Source organism: Haplochromis burtoni, unplaced genomic scaffold, assembly GCF_018398535.1.
Source record: "Haplochromis burtoni strain Fernald_Lab_line unplaced genomic scaffold, NCSU_Asbu1 Contig_238, whole genome shotgun sequence".
Lineage (NCBI taxonomy): Eukaryota > Metazoa > Chordata > Actinopteri > Cichliformes > Cichlidae > Haplochromis > Haplochromis burtoni.
Window position 1 is genome coordinate 1 of NW_024582599.1, and position 18900 is coordinate 18900.

An 18900-nucleotide genomic window follows, 5' to 3' on the forward strand; every position below is an offset into this window, starting at 1 on the left:
CTCTATACACACACACAGTCTTTCATCTCGCATGAAGACTCCAGCTTCATTGTGGAGACGTTAGTAGAGAGCTACAGGTTTGGTTTTGGCCACTTTCACTGCCAGGCCTAACGGGTGTGGAGTTACTGATCACACCTAGTTTGAGCCTACCAGGTCACTCTCACACAGTTTATCAGCGTTTAAAAGTGTGTTTTTATTTACCAGAAGCAGCAGTTTCTTTTTATTTAAGATTTTCTCCTAAATCTCAATTGAGAAAAACTTTGGCATGTGGTGGTGCTGTCTCTATTGTTCCTCAGTACCCACATTAACAGAGGCACTCCTGGGATGGCTTCCATGCGCACAAGTGTTCAAAGAAAATGCTTTTATATGGGCTTAATTTTAGTTTTGAGTAAAATTGATTTTAATGGTGACAGAAACACTGCATAGTGTTGCTGCTACAGACTCCAGCATAACACATGTGGGTCAAGCATAAGGTCCGGGGGCTAAAATCGGCCTAGCAGAGACTTTAATCGAAAATGTAAAGGAGAACATACATTTTGTATGTTTACATTTATTTTAATAAATATTACAGCTTTGTCTTGTTGACTCTCCCATGATCACTCATACTACCCCCCAAATAATTAAGTAAATAAATAAACTGGCATAAAAGTTTGTTTTTTAAATATCACTATAGAAAGCTCACATTTTCTGTGAAGTAATAGAAACTTTTTTGTTTACAAATATAGGGCAGTCCAGACCAGGGGTCTCAAACTCGTGGCCCAGGGGCCATTAAGGATTTTGAATATTGGAAGACGGAGTTTGAGCTTAATAATTTAGACTATTTTAGATACATCCAGATGAGGAACTACCTCCAGCTAAACATCCTTACCAAAACAGATGTAGATGATCCAGTTTTAATAATTTTTCGGAAAGCTTACCTTACTTAAGGATATGATTGGTAAATTATAAAATGGGCTATTGCCCAGGAGACCCCATTCCACTATTTATATTAAGAAAGGTGGGAAAAAGAATGTTACATTTCAATAGAAAATGAATGGCTGATTGGCATGTAAATCGATATGGAAATGTATGAACTCTAATATGTGGCGGGATTACAGTTGGAAAAGTCTGATGCATTTTTTTATAACACCAAACCAGATGACTTATTGGCACACGGGTACCCTCGGTTGTTGGAGAAGGTGTGGGGCACAGGAGGCAGGGCACTGGCACATATTCTGGGATTGCTCGAAGATTAAGCCCTTTTGGCACGAGTTCCACAAAGCCTTAATCACTATATTTAAGGCAAATAATATACCTTTACATCTCTACTATATTCCTAAATAATCTTGATCTTCTGCAGGACATGAGAAATAAATATCTTTTTATGATTCTTGTGACAGCTGCCAAAAAAGCAGTTACAAGATGCCGGCTCCTTCCCGTGCCCCCCGCTATGACAGATTGGAGGGACATTGTGAATGAGATTTATGCAATGGAAATAATTTCATTCTCAATATGTCTTAAGAAGAATGTTTTTGCCAAGTTATGGTGTGAGTGGGTCAATTTTATTAAGCCTCTTCAACCGGACTTTGTTGAAATCTCATCTGTTTAGAGACTTGAGTGCTGTGTTCTATTTCCTGTTGAGTTCTATGTATGACATTGTTGCCTTCTCTCCCTATGCGTTTTTTTCTGTTTTGTTTTTTTTGTTTTGTTTTTTTTTGTTCCCAAAATGTAAAAAGTTTAAAGTGGGGTATATCTGGATATTTTGTTTTTGATGTGCTATGTGTTATACTCCATTTGTTTGTTTGAAAATTAAAAATAAATAAACAAATAACTTTTTCAACTTTTCTGTTTTTTATTCTTTACAGAAAAATGTCACTCAAGGAGGGTGGAGAGAGTAAAAATGGTCAACTTGTGGCGTCACCTGAAAGAATGGCCACAGACAAAACCAGAGAAAACCAGAACCCACGGGGAGTTGAGGTACCGGGCAGCAACGCAGACACCAGCACGGCAGCTAAAAACCTGGCTTTGCTTAAAGCACACTCTCTAGATGTGAAGTTTGATGTCGGAGAGGAGTATGACATCATAGAAACCATTGGCACCGGGGCCTATGGTGTTGTTTCCTCTGCCAGGAGGAGGGACAATGGTAGGGCTAATTTAGTTTAAAATATATATGTAATTAATTCTGTCTTTAGTACAATGCCGAATAAATGATCAAATGTGGCTCTCCCTTAATTCTGTTCTGCATTTACACTTTGCAGGCCAGCAGGTGGCAATAAAGAAAATCTCCAACGCTTTTGAAGTGGTGACAAATGCCAAACGCACACTGAGAGAACTGAAGATTCTTAAACACTTTAAACATGACAACATTATCGCCATCAAAGACATCCTGCAGCCAAACCTCCCTCATTCTGCCTTCAAGTCTGTGTATGTACTTTTCTTTTTTCTAACTTTGGCTAATAACACGTCCACAGATAGATCTGTAGATTATTAATAAATGCGAGAGCTGGAAACATAGTCATCAAATTGGATGTTGTTCTGTTTGCATATACTCCTCCTGCATAAATTTAAACATTCTTGTTTTCGCCCTCTCCTGAAACAAAACCTCCTGTTCCTTTAATAATATATTCAGTTCCTCGCTCTCTTCCCAGTTTTTTTCCTTATTTCTCTGAGCTTCTATCCCTGCACGTTCGCCGCTTCCGGCTGCTTTCTGGCTCTTGGTTTGGCAGACCTTACTTTGTTCGGCTTTCTTGCTTTTGCACAAAGTCAGCAAAGGGGGCACCGTTCCCGGAGGCGCTGCAATACCGGGTCGATGCGTGGAGCGAACGGAGCGAGCCCCTTATTCGGCTCCCTGTTCTAAAAATGCGTTTAATACGTTGCCCCCGAATCGGGGGCGTATCAGATATTAAACTGATAAGAACAGATACTACACTTGATCTTAGCCAAAAGGCCGAGAAGCGATGGCCTCCCGCAGGTTCCTGGCTGAGCCGCCTTCTCGGGACACTTCTCGCTTGTGACGGTGCGCTCTTTCACTTGGCTCACAGGGAGGGAGCCGCTTCAAATCTCCGCCCACCTACAGTACCTCAGAGGTCTGCAGAGCTCCCTGGAACTGCGCGTGTAGCTGAGATATAATATACTGAGTGTCAACATTCTCAAAACTGTATTGTATATACTGTAGTTTATTTATTTTTTATTGTGTAAATTTAATTTATGTAAAACTAAGGTTCCACGTGTCACTGTTGAAGTGGGGCATTAATCAGTGTGACGCCACTTGTAAACATGTTGCGTGTGTGGGGTTTCCCAGCCAGAGCTGCATGGACTCCACACTGGTGAGGCACACTTTCTGTAGCTCCTCTCCCTGTACTAAATTATACATTTAAATTTGGTGTATTTTTCTTTGCTAAGTATTAGTTCTTCTGGCTAAAAGCTCCCAAAGTGTTTTTGATTGCTTTGAACGAGAAAAATAGTCATTGGAACTGCGTTTTATCTGTTACACCATCCGTTTATGTGGTCCTTACTTGTGCTAAACAGGGATGAGGAGAGGCCTGCTGTTGCTGTGTGACACTGATTTTGCTGCTGCACTTTGTCTTTTAGGCATGTGTAAATGTATAGGTTATGTTTTATGTGTATAATGAGTTCATCACCTGAGGCTGCACACTGCATAGTATTTCCAGCCATGTTGAGAAAAGTTAAAGTTGTTTGAATATGTATTGTGTAATTGATCCATCTTAGTGGGGATTTAAATATTACAAGTTATTATTAGTGGCTTCATATTTGTCTCTGTTTTACCCCACTATAACATTTGACTTTAAAGTGGCTGTTGGGAGAATCGTTGTTTTGATAGATTGTATTTTCTTTTATATATTGTAAGCAGAGCTGCATGGACTCCACACTGGGATGAGGAGAGGCCTGCTGTTGCTGTGTGACACTGATTTTGCTGCTGCACTTTGTCTTTTAGAAATAAATCCAGTTTCCAGCCAGTCTGTGTCTGTCGTCACAACGCAGTCAACCATTTGAAATCTGCTACACGCGCTTTCTTCTATTTCTTCTTTTGAACAACGAGGAGAGGGCCCAGCCAGACGGCAGACCCTGCCAAAAATAGGTGCAACTCCTTAGCCTCACTCTCCACGGAAGTCTTTAGTAAAAGGCGAAAGACTTGTACGTTTTGAAGAGAAGCCAGAGTGTGTGTTTCTTTGGCCTCGCAGGAAGCCGCAGTGACTCCTCGTCCCGGCTTCCGGCGTCACGGTAGGCCCTGCTTGCTTGGCTGAAGGGGCAGATCTCAGGCCCCGCCCCTTTCTTTTTGACCACATCCCCAATTTCTTTAAGATCTTCGCTATCTTCAAATCCCAGTTGTAATTTGCATCCCCCCCTGGATTTCCAAAATCTATGCCCAGGACCCGCATGGGCCCTTCACACAAAGAAAGCCCGCAAAGCGTCTCTCTCCTACCTGCCCATCGTCCCCAAAATTTATATTTTGATTTCTCCTCATTGACCTTTGACCCCGCAGCGCTCTCAAAGGTCTGTATTGTTCGTATCATCTCCCTCACACTTCCATCATCTTCCAAGTAAAGAACTGTGTCGTCAGCGTACTGGGAGATCTTCAACACCTCCCCCCCTGGCAAGGGCACTCCTCTAATTTTCTCCTTTCCTCTTATTGCACATGCTAAAGGTTCTACATATATAACATAGAGTAGGGCGGACAGGGGGCAACCCTGCTGTAGCCCTCTCGTTTGTTGTACTTCCTCTGTTAAGTGTCCATTTATCTTTATCTTGCAAATTATGTCAGTATACATCATACTTATCCAATTCACCCTCCATAAGAAATCATGATTGACCCTATCAAAAGCTTTTTCCTGATCAAGTGTTACGCATATTGTTGTCAAGTTCCTCTCTTCGATGTATGTAAGCACATCTCTATGTAATTGTAAGTTCCAACCAATCTGCCTGCCCTTTACCCCGCATGTCTGGTCTGCATTAATAATAGCAGGCAAGACTCGGGCCAGGCGTCTTGCTAGAGTTCGACTCAAAATTTTGTAGTCCACGCAGACCATTGAAAGAGGCCTATAATTTGAAAGCACAGCAGGTGAGCCTTTCTTATGTAGTAAACTTATCACACCCGTCCTCATACTCTTTGGCATTCTACCCGTTTCACACATTTCTTCAAATACCTCCAACAAGTGGTCTCCGATGAGATCCCAAAAGGTGATGTAAAACTCCTTTGTGAGTCCATCTATCCCAGGTACCTTGTTATTCTTCATTGTCTTTATCGCCTCGTATAGTTCGTGGTTTGTTATGCTCCTTTCCAAAAGCTTCCTTGCGTCCTCTGGTAACCTCTCTTTCAGAAAACCTAAAACCATTTCTTGAGCCCCTCTATCTACTTCTTCCACACCAAACAATGAACTGTAGTACTCCTCTACCATCTTCAAAATATTATCCCGTCCAGTAACCGATTTCCCTTCCCTTTCCAGTTCCATAATTGCCCCTTTTTCCTCTTTCTTTTTCATTTGAGCAAAAAAATAGGCCGAGCACTTCTCCTGTTGCATATACTCCTCCTGCATAAATTTAAACATTCTTGTTTTCGCCCTCTCCTGAAACAAAACCTCCTGTTCCTTTAATAATATATTCAGTTCCTCGCTCTCTTCCCAGTTTTTTTCCTTATTTCTCTGAGCTTCTATCCCTGCACGTTCGCCGCTTCCGGCTGCTTTCTGGCTCTTGGTTTGGCAGACCTTACTTTGTTCGGCTTTCTTGCTTTTGCACAAAGTCAGCAAAGGGGGCACCGTTCCCGGAGGCGCTGCAATACCGGGTCGATGCGTGGAGCGAACGGAGCGAGCCCCTATTCGCTCTCCTGTTCTCCAAAAATGCGATTTAATAGTATGCTCCCCGGGAGGGGACGTATCAGATATTAAACTGATAAGAACAGATATTTTTTTTTTTTTTTTCCTTTTTTTTATTTTCTTTCCACAATGATTCAAACATTTTACCATTTTCCTTTACAAGTGAAAATGGTTACATTTCATTTTCCCCAACATTCGTTCTAACAAACTAGATTAACATTTTCATCCCCATAAGACATTTTCATATTCATATCGTGTAGTTATCCTTACTCCTCCCTTCCCCTCTTCCCCTTACACTTTACCTACCACCATCCTTTTGGGTCCTTTCGAGAAAAAAGGAATCTTTCCATCTGTCCTTAATGTATCATTCCCCATTTTTGTAGTTCATGCCAATATATCCTTCGAATTCCTTTCTATAGCCTTGATCGTCCCAATTTCCCCCTCTTTTAATCCCCCCGTTATACAACTCCTGTCTTGCCCTTCCAAACTTTAGTTTAAGTATTGATCAACAACATACAACGTATTTTATTCTCTCATTTGTTCTGTCACCCTTAGCCCAAAGATAAGTATTCTTCATAGTCACCATCCCCAACCTTTAGTACTTCCCCTTTACCCCTTCCCATACTTTTCTTGCGTATTCCATCCCCATAGTACATGTTCATTGTTTCTATCTTTTACACAATTGTTCTCTTGGACACTTTTTTGTGTTTCCCCAAATTATGTGCAGCATATGTAGACCCTCACTGGGTAAGCCTTTTATGTAAGTGCATCCAAGTTAAAGTCCTTTATAACATTTTTAAAACTCTTATCCTTGTGCAAGTTTCCCACACTTCTCGGGCTCACCCGTACCTGATTTTGTAGTTGCTTTTCCTACCAGTTTTCTTGTATAGAAGTTTATGATTAATACTGTATCCATCCTCTTTGCATTCCACATGTTTCTTCCCCCATCCCACCATCCTCTGAAAATATTCTGGTCTAACTCTCGCTTAGGTCGACCTTTATTTTCCCACCCATCAAAAAACGGTATGGTATCGCTAACCAAAACCATAGCAATATTTGAGCATTTAGTGCACATAAGTCTTTTCAATAATGTACACACATTTGATAAAACATTGTATCTAACTTAACGGGACATTTGGTACCCCTTCCCACCATCTGCATTTCTTGATACATTGTGTAGCTCTTTTTACATACTCATAACCCCCCCATATAAATTTAATATCCCCCTCATTATTTGTGACTCTATAATCTGTGGCATCGGAACACGTAGGCCAAATGTATAATTTCGGCACTACCTCCTCTTTATAACCAAAGACTTTCCCCGTATTGATAAGTTTTCTTGCTTTCCAGTAGCCTAACTTCTTTGTCCACTGCGTTCATCTTTCTCTTTCCAATTACAAAGCTATCACCTTCCTTGTTTCCAAAGTGAGATTCCTAAATTCCATTGGACCTTCAGCACAAAGTAAGAATTCACAATGATTAGTCTCTTTCTACCCTCCCATATCCCCAAATATTTGTACTTTGTCTTCTCTTTATTTATCTTTGATCCCGTCGCTTTTTCGTAAGCTTTTAAAATTTCTATCACTCCCCTTAGGCTGTCATCATCTGCCAAATATAATATCGTGTCATCGCGCTATTGCGATATTTTTAAGCTTTCCCCCCGTGGCATCATTATCCCTTTCACCCTTTGGCTCTCCCTTATTGCACAGGCCAAAGGTTCGACATAAAGTACGTAAAGTACGACAGATAATGGACACCCTTGTCTCAAACCTCTTGTTTGATAAACTTTTTCTGTAAGGAAACCATTTAATTTAATTTTTGAGTTTATGCCTTTGTATAAAGTTTTTACTCTTTTTATAAAAGTCTCTCCTAACCCCATTTCCTCCATTACCCTCCACAAAAAATCATGATCTACCCTATCGAACGCCTTTTGCTGATCCAAACTAACACAAATTGCTGCTATATTTCTATCTCTTACATATGTAAGTATATCCCTATGTAATTGTACGTTCCAAGTAATTTGCCTCCCCTGGACCCCACACGTTTGATCCTTCTCCACTATATATGTCATTACTCCTACGAGTCTATTTGCGAATATCTTGCTCAAAATCTTGTAGTCCACACATAACATGGTTAAAGGTCTATATTATCAAGTTGATGTGGATTACCTTTCTTAATAATAGGAAACCACCCCATCTTCATACTCTCTGTCATCCCTCTCCCTCCGTGATTTCCTTAAAAACCCCCAACAAATGTATCCCCACCACTCCCCAAAAGGTCTCATAAAATTCCTTTGTTAGACCATCTATTCCCGGCACTTTATTTGCCTTCATTCCCTTTATCACGCTATATGCCTCGTCTATCGTCACCTCTCCTTCTAGCCTATCCCTTTCTTCTCCCGTTAATCTCTTCTTTATTGTCTTTAAGAAGAAATCCCCCTTCTCTCCCTCTAATTTTTCTTTCCTGAACAAGTCCTCGTAATATTCTTTCACCACTTTTAGCATATTTTCCCTCCCCTCGATCATTTTCCCATCCTTCTCTAATTTCGTTATAACCCCTCTTTTATCCCTACTTTTCATTTTTTTAAAAAAGAAAGCTGAACATTTCTCATTTTCCTCGTACTCCTCCTGCTTTATTTTATATATTTCAGCCCTTGCCTTCCTCTCAAGAAATTCTTCTTGCTTCAATTTTAAATTTTCTATTTTCTCATCCATATTTTTATTTCTTCCCTCGTTTTGTTTTACATAAGTATGTTCTATCTCTTTCTGTAGCGCACAAAATTCTTCTTTTCTTAATTTTGACCTCTCCGTACAGTAATCCACTGTAAATTTTTTAATTTTATTTTTTACATCCTCCCACCAATCTAATTCCTTCATATATAAGTTTTTCATCTCTGCCCATAACGGGAAGAGCTCTAAGAATTTTTCCCTATAATCTTTTTCCGTAAGTACTTCATTATTTAATTTCCAATATCCCTTCCCGAATTCCGTTCCTTCTATCTCCAATTCCACCTCTACAGCTTGATGATCCGTGAACAGTGCCGGTATTATTTTCCCTCTCTTTATTTTACTCTTTTTGTCTACCAATATATAATCCAATCTACTTTTCACCCCTCTTGTATTCTTCCATGTATGCCTCTACTTGTTTCCCCTGTAATTTGGCCATTACATCTATCAAACCATATTTTTTTATAAATGTCTTAAAGGGGAGGGAAAATTTTTCCCTCTCCAAGGAGCAGTTAAAATCCCCTCCCACTATAATATTCTTTCTTGTCATGAAACAGGTGTCCATTTTTAAAAATAGTTCTCTTCTCAGCTTTGGATCCACCTGTGCATACACATTTATTATCCGACTTTGCGTCCCGTTTTTTTCCACATCTACGACCATCACCCTTCCCTGTATTATCGTGTAGCTTTCCTTTATCTGTACACTTTGATTTCCACATAACACTCCAACTCCTGTCCCATGTACCCCCCCTATACTCCACGCAGATTCTCCTCCTCTCCATTCCTCCGTGAAAACAGCAACATCCCCCTCATCCTTTAGATGTACTTCTTGCAATAAACAAACATCAAAATCATAAAATAATAAAAATTCATAAACCATTTGTCTCTTTCGGGCATTTTTAAGCCCCCTTACGTTTAACGTAATTATTCGGATTTTCCCCGTATCCCAGCAACAAAAAAAAAGAAGTACAAAAACAAAACCATAGGGACATATTTAAACTTAAATAGTTTCCTTTTTGTCCACTCCCACCATCTTTAACTGTCCATATTAACATGTGCCAATAAGTTTTTTATAAAGGAATCTTCTGACTTTTCTTCACTTTCGGCCTCCTCTTCTATGTCCCCATCGCTTGTTAAGTCACTTATAGGAGTATGCATACATTCAGTCTGTGTTCCTCTCAGAACGTATCCCTCCTCATTTCCCACCTCCTCAGTCCGCTCCTCTCTGCCCTCCTTACCTTCCACCTTAGTCTCTTCTGAAGAAACGCCAGAACTCGCCTTCCTCCGTCTCTTAGCAGTTTTTCTCCGTGGCTTAGCTGCCACTTCCCATGTCTGATCGTCCTCACCTTGCCTCTCGGCATCCTGTTCACGTATTTCTCCTTTTTCCTTTCTCTGTTCCGCTCCATCTTCCATACTCCCAGCTTTCTCCTCATTAGTCCGATTTCCGGCAGCTGGTGGCGCCTCCTGTGCTCTCTTTCCAGTATCAGTGCTTCGTGTCCGCATTTCTATGATATGTCTCCTTCAGATTCCAGTCTTTGCCGCTCAGAATATGACCTTAGGCTAGTACAGTCTCTTGCCATGTGCTCATCCGATCACACAAATGACATCTTCTAGGCTCCTTACAGTCTTTTGTTATAGTGGCCATCTTTTCCGCAACTCCTGCACCTCATTTGTTCGCACTGTCCGCATTGTGTCCGTGCTACCACATTTCTGCACGCTTGAGGCTTGCCCTGCGATACACCAGGAAGCCCCTAGTCCGCTCCATAGAGAACACCGCGGGCGGGTGGACAATACCCGTCTTCGGTGGCCACATCCACTTTAATTTAACCGAAATTGTCTTTTTCCGGTCCATAGGCCTCAACCGTCCTTTATTTTCCGCACTCCTGGAGTACGGTAACATACCTTCCCAAGAAATACTTAATAGTCTCTTCAGTAACCCATGGGATTGTACATTGAACAGTTAGAGATCCTATAATCATTTCTTACAAGGGGTTACCGTGTATATTTCCTCAATTCTTCTTATTCTTCTCCGAATACACTCCTTCTCTTACTTCCTCCGCCTTCTCCCGTGCAAAAGGTCACATCGTAATGTTTACTGCCGTGCTCTGCTGAAGCAGTAGATTTCCTTCCGGCTGTATCTTTAAAACTCGCATAGGATCCTTCGTCCAAAGTTGATTCTGTCATGGATCCTCGTCTTTCTCCATAGTCGAATCTCAACGTATTTCTTGTACCTTGCAGTCCATGCATTCCTCTCATGAATTGGCCGACGCCGCCGCCATCCTGTCATTGCTTCTCGCCTTATCACTGATAAGAACAGATACTACACTTGATCTTAGCCAAAAGGCCGAGAACTGATAAGAACAGATACTACACTTGATCTTAGCCAAAAGGCCGAGAAGCGATGGCCTCCCGCAGGTTCCTGGCTGAGCCGCCTTCTCGGGACACTTCTCGCTTGTGACGGTGCGCTCTTTCACTTGGCTCACAGGGAGGGAGCCGCTTCAAATCTCCGCCCACCTACAGTACCTCAGAGGTCTGCAGAGCTCCCTGGAACTGCGCGTGTAGCTGAGATATAATATACTGAGTGTCAACATTCTCAAAACTGTATTGTATATACTGTAGTTTATTTATTTTTTATTGTGTAAATTTAATTTATGTAAAACTAAGGTTCCACGTGTCACTGTTGAAGTGGGGCATTAATCAGTGTGACGCCACTTGTAAACATGTTGCGTGTGTGGGGTTTCCCAGCCAGAGCTGCATGGACTCCACACTGGTGAGGCACACTTTCTGTAGCTCCTCTCCCTGTACTAAATTATACATTTAAATTTGGTGTATTTTTCTTTGCTAAGTATTAGTTCTTCTGGCTAAAAGCTCCCAAAGTGTTTTTGATTGCTTTGAACGAGAAAAATAGTCATTGGAACTGCGTTTTATCTGTTACACCATCCGTTTATGTGGTCCTTACTTGTGCTAAACAGGGATGAGGAGAGGCCTGCTGTTGCTGTGTGACACTGATTTTGCTGCTGCACTTTGTCTTTTAGGCATGTGTAAATGTATAGGTTATGTTTTATGTGTATAATGAGTTCATCACCTGAGGCTGCACACTGCATAGTATTTCCAGCCATGTTGAGAAAAGTTAAAGTTGTTTGAATATGTATTGTGTAATTGATCCATCTTAGTGGGGATTTAAATATTACAAGTTATTATTAGTGGCTTCATATTTGTCTCTGTTTTACCCCACTATAACATTTGACTTTAAAGTGGCTGTTGGGAGAATCTTTGTTTTGATCGATTGTATTTTCTTTTATATATTGTAAGCAGAGCTGCATGGACTCCACACTGGGATGAGGAGAGGCCTGCTGTTGCTGTGTGACACTGATTTTGCTGCTACACTTTGTCTTTTAGAAATAAATCCAGTTTCCAGCCAGTCTGTCGTCACAACGCAGTCAACCATTTGAAATCTGCTACACGCGCTTTCTTCTATTTCTTCTTTTGAACAACGAGGAGAGGGCCCAGCCAGACGGCAGACCCTGCCAAAAATAGGTGCAACTCCTTAGCCTCACTCTCCACGGAAGTCTTTAGTAAAAGGCGAAAGACTTGTACGTTTTGAAGAGAAGCCAGAGTGTGTGTTTCTTTGGCCTCGCAGGAAGCCGCAGTGACTCCTCGTCCCGGCTTCCGGCGTCACGGTAGGCCCTGCTTGCTTGGCTGAAGGGGCAGATCTCAGGCCCCGCCCCTTTCTTTTTGACCACATCCCCAATTTCTTTAAGATCTTCGCTATCTTCAAATCCCAGTTGTAATTTGCATCCCCCCCTGGATTTCCAAAATCTATGCCCAGGACCCGCATGGGCCCTTCACACAAAGAAAGCCCGCAAAGCGTCTCTCTCCTACCTGCCCATCGTCCCCAAAATTTATATTTTGATTTCTCCTCATTGACCTTTGACCCCGCAGCGCTCTCAAAGGTCTGTATTGTTCGTATCATCTCCCTCACACTTCCATCATCTTCCAAGTAAAGAACTGTGTCGTCAGCGTACTGGGAGATCTTCAACACCTCCCCCCCTGGCAAGGGCACTCCTCTAATTTTCTCCTTTCCTCTTATTGCACATGCTAAAGGTTCTACATATATAACATAGAGTAGGGCGGACAGGGGGCAACCCTGCTGTAGCCCTCTCGTTTGTTGTACTTCCTCTGTTAAGTGTCCATTTATCTTTATCTTGCAAATTATGTCAGTATACATCATACTTATCCAATTCACCCTCCATAAGAAATCATGATTGACCCTATCAAAAGCTTTTTCCTGATCAAGTGTTACGCATATTGTTGTCAAGTTCCTCTCTTCGATGTATGTAAGCACATCTCTATGTAATTGTAAGTTCCAACCAATCTGCCTGCCCTTTACCCCGCATGTCTGGTCTGCATTAATAATAGCAGGCAAGACTCGGGCCAGGCGTCTTGCTAGAGTTCGACTCAAAATTTTGTAGTCCACGCAGACCATTGAAAGAGGCCTATAATTTGAAAGCACAGCAGGTGAGCCTTTCTTATGTAGTAAACTTATCACACCCGTCCTCATACTCTTTGGCATTCTACCCGTTTCACACATTTCTTCAAATACCTCCAACAAGTGGTCTCCGATGAGATCCCAAAAGGTGATGTAAAACTCCTTTGTGAGTCCATCTATCCCAGGTACCTTGTTATTCTTCATTGTCTTTATCGCCTCGTATAGTTCGTGGTTTGTTATGCTCCTTTCCAAAAGCTTCCTTGCGTCCTCTGGTAACCTCTCTTTCAGAAAACCTAAAACCATTTCTTGAGCCCCTCTATCTACTTCTTCCACACCAAACAATGAACTGTAGTACTCCTCTACCATCTTCAAAATATTATCCCGTCCAGTAACCGATTTCCCTTCCCTTTCCAGTTCCATAATTGCCCCTTTTTCCTCTTTCTTTTTCATTTGAGCAAAAAAATAGGCCGAGCACTTCTCCTGTTGCATATACTCCTCCTGCATAAATTTAAACATTCTTGTTTTCGCCCTCTCCTGAAACAAAACCTCCTGTTCCTTTAATAATATATTCAGTTCCTCGCTCTCTTCCCAGTTTTTTTCCTTATTTCTCTGAGCTTCTATCCCTGCACGTTCGCCGCTTCCGGCTGCTTTCTGGCTCTTGGTTTGGCAGACCTTACTTTGTTCGGCTTTCTTGCTTTTGCACAAAGTCAGCAAAGGGGGCACCGTTCCCGGAGGCGCTGCAATACCGGGTCGATGCGTGGAGCGAACGGAGCGAGCCCCTTATTCGGCTCCCTGTTCTAAAAATGCGTTTAATACGTTGCCCCCGAATCGGGGGCGTATCAGATATTAAACTGATAAGAACAGATTTTTTTTTTTTTCCTTCTTTTTATTTTCTTTCCAAAATATCTCCATACTTTACATTCATGTTCCAAATAGCTCAAACATCTTATCATATTTTTCAGAACATTTACATTTCTTCATTTCTTTCCATCCCAAAGAACATTCTACCAAGCTAAATCCGTTTTCCAACACACAAAAGCAGAAACCATTTTAATAAACAATAGCATCCAACACATTCCTACTATCTCGCTCCCTGTCACTTACCACCTTCTTTTGGGTGGGTTTAAAAAAAAAGCTTTCCACCTATCCTTAATTGTGTCACTTCCCCACTTTTCTAGTTCGTGCCAATATATACCTTCAAATTCTTTCTCTATTGCCTTAACTGTTCCAATTTCTCCCCATTTATACACCCCAGTTATGAAACCCTGTCTTGCTTTCCATAATTTAAGCTTTACAATTGATAACAGCATACAAAGTACTTTATATTGCTCTTTTCCCACTCCCTTAACCCCGAACGAGGTAATTTCATCATATGTCACCTTTTCCAGGCACTTATACCTCCCTTTTACCCCGTCCCATACATTTTTTGCATATTCACATCCCCATAATACATGTTCAATCGTTTCATCTTCCTTACAATTTTCCCTTGGACAAACTTTTTGTTTCCCCAAATTATGGGCATGCATTGTGACTCTTACTGGTAGTCTTCTATGCAGGTGCAACCAATTAAAATCCTTTAATCCGTTCTTAAAACTCTTATCCTGAGCCCGTTCCCACACTTCTGAGCTCACCATTACTAAGTTAACGTTAGATTTCTGTACCAGTTTTTTATATAGTAGCTTATGATTTACTATTGTATCCACCTCTTTACATTCCGTATGTCTCCTCCCCCACTTTACCATTCGCTGGAAATACTCCGGTCTAGTCTCCGCCTTAGGGCCTTTGTTGTCCCACCCTATTAAGAACCGATATGGTATCGACAACCAAAACCATAACAGGATTTGACATTTGTGCATATATGTTTTTTTCAATAGTGTACAAACATTTGCATAGAATATTGCATCCAACTTCAATGGGACGTTTGGCACCCCCTTCCCACCATCTCCTATTTCTTGGTACATTTGCACCCTTTTTACATATTCATAGCCCCCCCATATGAATTTAAATATCCCCCTCATTAATTGAGCTCTATACTTCTGCGGCATCGGAAAAACATAGGCCAAGTGTAGCAACTTTGGCAACACCTCAGCCTTTATGACCAACACTTTCCCTGAAATTGAAAGTTTTCTTATTTTCCATAATCCCAAATTTCTATCTACTGCAGTCATCTTCTTTTTCCAGTTGCATAAAGCGTCCCCCTCCTTGTTCCCGAAAGAAATTCCTAAAATGTCCATAGGACCTTCGCACAACATAAAATCACAAATGTTATCCTTTCTCCCTTCCCACTTCCCAAGGTATTTGTACATCGTCTTCTCTTTATTTATTTTCGATCCTGTTGCTTTTTCGTAATCATTTAAGATTTCTATCACTCCCCTTAAACTTTCGTCATCTGCCAAGTATAATATCGTGTCATCCGCGTATTGGGATATTTTTAAGCTCTCGCCCCGTGGCAGCGTTATCCCCTTTACGACTAGACTCTCCCTTATTGCACAAGCCAGGGGTTCAGCGTATAGCACGAAGAGCACCACCGATAGTGGACACCCTTGCCTCAATCCTCTTGTTTGTTGCACTTTGTCGGTGAGGTAACCATTAATTTTTATTTTTGAATTTATGCCCTTATATAGGATTTTTACCCATTTTGTAAAAACCCCTCCTAGGCCCAATCCGTCCATTACCTTCCACAAGAAAGCATGGTCTACTCTATCAAACGCTTTTTGCTGGTCCAAGCTGACGCATATTGCCGCAATGTTTCTCTCCTTTACATATGTGAGTACATCCCTATGTAGATGTAAGTTCCATGTGATCTGCCTCCCCTGTACCCCGCAAGTTTGGTCCATCTCTACTATGTGTGACATGACTCCTGCTAGCCTGTTTGCCAAAATCTTACTCAAAATTTTATAGTCCACACACAACATGGTTAGTGGTCTATAATTGTCTAGATGGTTCGGGTTTCCTTTCTTAAACAGTATAGACACCACCCCCGTTTTCATACTATCTGACATCTCTTCTCCCTCCATAATTTCCTTAAAAACCCCCAAAAGATGTATCCCCACCATATCCCAGAAGGCCACATAGAATTCTTTTGTTAAGCCGTCTATACCAGGCACCTTATTAGCCTTCATTGCCTTTATCACATTGTATGCCTCTTCTACTGTCAATTCCCGCCCCAACTTGCCTCTTTCATCTTCCGGTAACCTTCTCTTTAGGGATCTTATAAAAAGCTCCCCCTTTCCCAGATCCAAGTTCTCCTTCATGAACAATTCTCCATAATATTCTTTCACCATTTCTAACATATTTTCCTTCCCCCTAATCACCTTTCCATCCTTCTCCAATTCCATTATAACCCCCCTCTTATCTCTAATCTTCATTTTGCTGAAAAAATATGAGGAGCATTTCTCATTTTCCTCATACTCTTCCTGCTTTAGTTTATATATTACAGCCCTTGCTTTCCTCTCGAGCAATTCTTCCTGTCTTATTTTTAAATTTTCCAAATACCCTTCCTTTATTTTTTCCTTTCCCTTATTTTGCGTAGCATAAGTATGTTCTATCTCTTTTTGTAGTATGTCAAACTCTTTCTTTCTAAACTTTGCTCTCTCTGAGCAATAATCGACCGTGAACTTTTTAATTTTTTTCTTTATGTCCTCCCACCAAAACACAACATTGCTGTATAAGCTTTTCATCTCTACCCATAAAGGGAAGATTTTTATAAAACCTTCCCTATAAGATTTTTCAGCAAGCACATCGTTGTTAAACTTCCAGTACCCTTTTCCAAAGTCAGGCCCTTCTATCTCGAGCTCCACTTCCACAGCCTGGTGGTCTGTAAAAAGGGCCGGTATAGTTTTTCCATTTATTATTTTACACTTTTTTTCTACAAGAATATAATCTAGCCTACTTTTCGCCCCCCTTGAGTTCTTCCATGTGTACCCCACCTGCTTTCCCTGTAGTTTCCCCATTACATCTATTAATTCATATTTTTTAATAAATGTCTTAAAGGGGAGGGAGCACTTTTCCTTTTCCAGAGAGCAGTTAAAGTCCCCTCCCACAATAATGTCCTTTTTAGTCAAGAAGCAGGTGTCCAATTTTTGGAAGAGGTCCCTACGTAGCCCGTGCTCCACCTGTGCGTACACATTTATTATCCGGCATTGGATCCCATTTTTTTCAACATCCACCACCATTACCCTTCCTTGTATTACCGTATAGCTCTCCATTATCCGAATACCTTTATTCCCACATAACACCCCGACTCCAGTCCCATGTACCCCCCCGATGCTCCAAGAGGCTTCCCCTCCCCTCCATTCCTCAGTAAACACAGCGACATCCCCCTCATCCTTTAGATGGGCTTCTTGTACCAAACAAATATCAAAATTATAACATAGTAAAAATTCGTAAACCATTTTCCTCTTTCGGGCGTTTTTTAGCCCCCTAACGTTCAAAGTAATTATTCGTATTTTCCCCATACCATAAACAGAAACGCAAGTAGAGCACTAAGAGCAGGATTAAACAAAAAAAGAATGAGAAAAAAAAAGGAGAAAAGAGAAACAAAGAAAAAGGGTTGCGATAAGTCACTTGATAAATTTTTGCTCTTCTCCCATAGTCTTTATCTATCCATGTTAACATGTAACAATAAGTTTTTTATAAAGGAGTCCTCTGACTTTTCTTCACTCTCACCTTCCTCTTCCATATCCCCGTCACTTGTCACGTCACTTAACGGGGTATGCATACACTCAGTCTGTGTTCCTCTCAATACATACCCCTCCTCATTTCCACCTTCCTCCAAAACCTCCTCACTAACTTCCTGGTCTCTCATCTTAACCTCTTCCGAGGAGGCGACCGGGCTCACCTTTCTCCTCCTCTTTGCAGATTTTCTCCGTGGCTTTGCGACCACTTCCCACAATTGGGGATCCTCCCCCTGTTTCTCTTTCTCACCGTCTTGCTCGGGACTCCTCTCCCCCTTCTCCTCTCGCCGCTCCGTCCCCTCCTCCGCGCTCCCCGCTTTATCCTCGTTAGCCTGATTTCCAGCAGCTGGTGGCGGCTCCTGTGGCCTTTCTCCGGCGTCAGAGTCTATTTCCACTTCGCTGCGGTCTTCCTCAACGAGTCCAGTCTTCACCACGGCCGAATATGGCCGGGGCTTAGTGCAGTCTCTCGCCATATGTGCATCTGAGTCACATAGGTGGCATCTTCTGGGCTCCTTACAGTCCTTTGTTATATGACCAAGTTTGCCACAACTCCTACACCTCACCTGGTCACATTGGTCCGCGTTATGTCCAGTACTTCCGCATTTCCTACATGCTTGAGGCTGCCCTGCGTAAACTAGGAAGCCTCTATCCGCTCCAATGGAGAATACTGCAGGCGGATGGCAATATCCATCCTCGCTGTCCATGTCCGTATTCAATTTGATGCGAAATTGTCTCTTTCCAGTCCATAGGCCGAGGCCGTCCTTTATTTTCCGTACTCCTGGGAGAACAGTAACGTATCTCCCCAGGAAGTACTTGATAGTCTCTTCCGTAACCCAAGGATTATACATATGTATCGTTAAAATTCTATAATCGTTCCGATACAAAGGGGTCACCGTATATTTCCGCAGTTCCTCATCTTCTTCCACGATACTCTTCTTTCTCACTTCTTCCGCATACTCTCCAGTACAGAAGGTCACATCATAGTGCTTGCTTGCAGCACTCTGTTGAAGGCAGAAGATCTCCTCCGGCTGTATCTTTAGGGCTTCAAAGAGGATTCTTCGTCCGAAGGTTATTCTGTCATGAAATTGCGTATCTTTCTCCATAAGTTCAAATCTCAGCGTATTTCTTGTTCCATACGTCCATGCGTTCCTCTCAGAGAAATTGGCCGACGACGCCGCCATCCTTCATTGCTTCTCGCC

General features: G+C 41.8%; 1 protein-coding gene, 4 non-coding genes and 3 pseudogenes across 5 annotated transcripts; 1 reads left to right on the forward strand and 7 right to left on the reverse strand.

Annotated features, from left to right (window-relative positions):
* The first annotated feature begins 1817 nt into the window (after positions 1 to 1817).
* LOC121815538 (mitogen-activated protein kinase 7-like) lies at positions 1818 to 2470 on the forward strand. The gene is made up of 2 exons (XM_042227024.1): positions 1818 to 2122; positions 2238 to 2470. The coding sequence occupies exons 1-2, from the start codon at positions 1849 to 1851 to the stop codon at positions 2468 to 2470; spliced, it is 507 nt and encodes a 168-aa protein (XP_042082958.1). The 5' UTR covers positions 1818 to 1848.
* A 277-nt stretch (positions 2471 to 2747) lies between these two features.
* Positions 2748 to 2938, reverse strand: LOC121815544. Its single transcript, XR_006055173.1, has one exon. It is a non-coding gene; the product is annotated as a U2 spliceosomal RNA (small nuclear RNA).
* Positions 2939 to 4048: 1110 nt separating this feature from the next.
* On the reverse strand, positions 4049 to 4161 carry LOC121815552. Its single transcript, XR_006055176.1, has one exon. It is a non-coding gene; the product is annotated as a U5 spliceosomal RNA (small nuclear RNA).
* Positions 4162 to 5742: 1581 nt separating this feature from the next.
* LOC121815547 lies at positions 5743 to 5944 on the reverse strand (annotated as a pseudogene).
* A 4877-nt stretch (positions 5945 to 10821) lies between these two features.
* LOC121815548 lies at positions 10822 to 10939 on the reverse strand (annotated as a pseudogene).
* Positions 10940 to 12043: 1104 nt separating this feature from the next.
* LOC121815553 lies at positions 12044 to 12156 on the reverse strand. The gene has a single exon (XR_006055177.1). It is a non-coding gene; the product is annotated as a U5 spliceosomal RNA (small nuclear RNA).
* Positions 12157 to 13737: 1581 nt separating this feature from the next.
* Positions 13738 to 13931, reverse strand: LOC121815545. Its single transcript, XR_006055174.1, has one exon. It is a non-coding gene; the product is annotated as a U2 spliceosomal RNA (small nuclear RNA).
* Positions 13932 to 18780: 4849 nt separating this feature from the next.
* LOC121815549 overlaps positions 18781 to 18900 on the reverse strand; it is a 201-nt pseudogene continuing 81 nt past the window's right edge.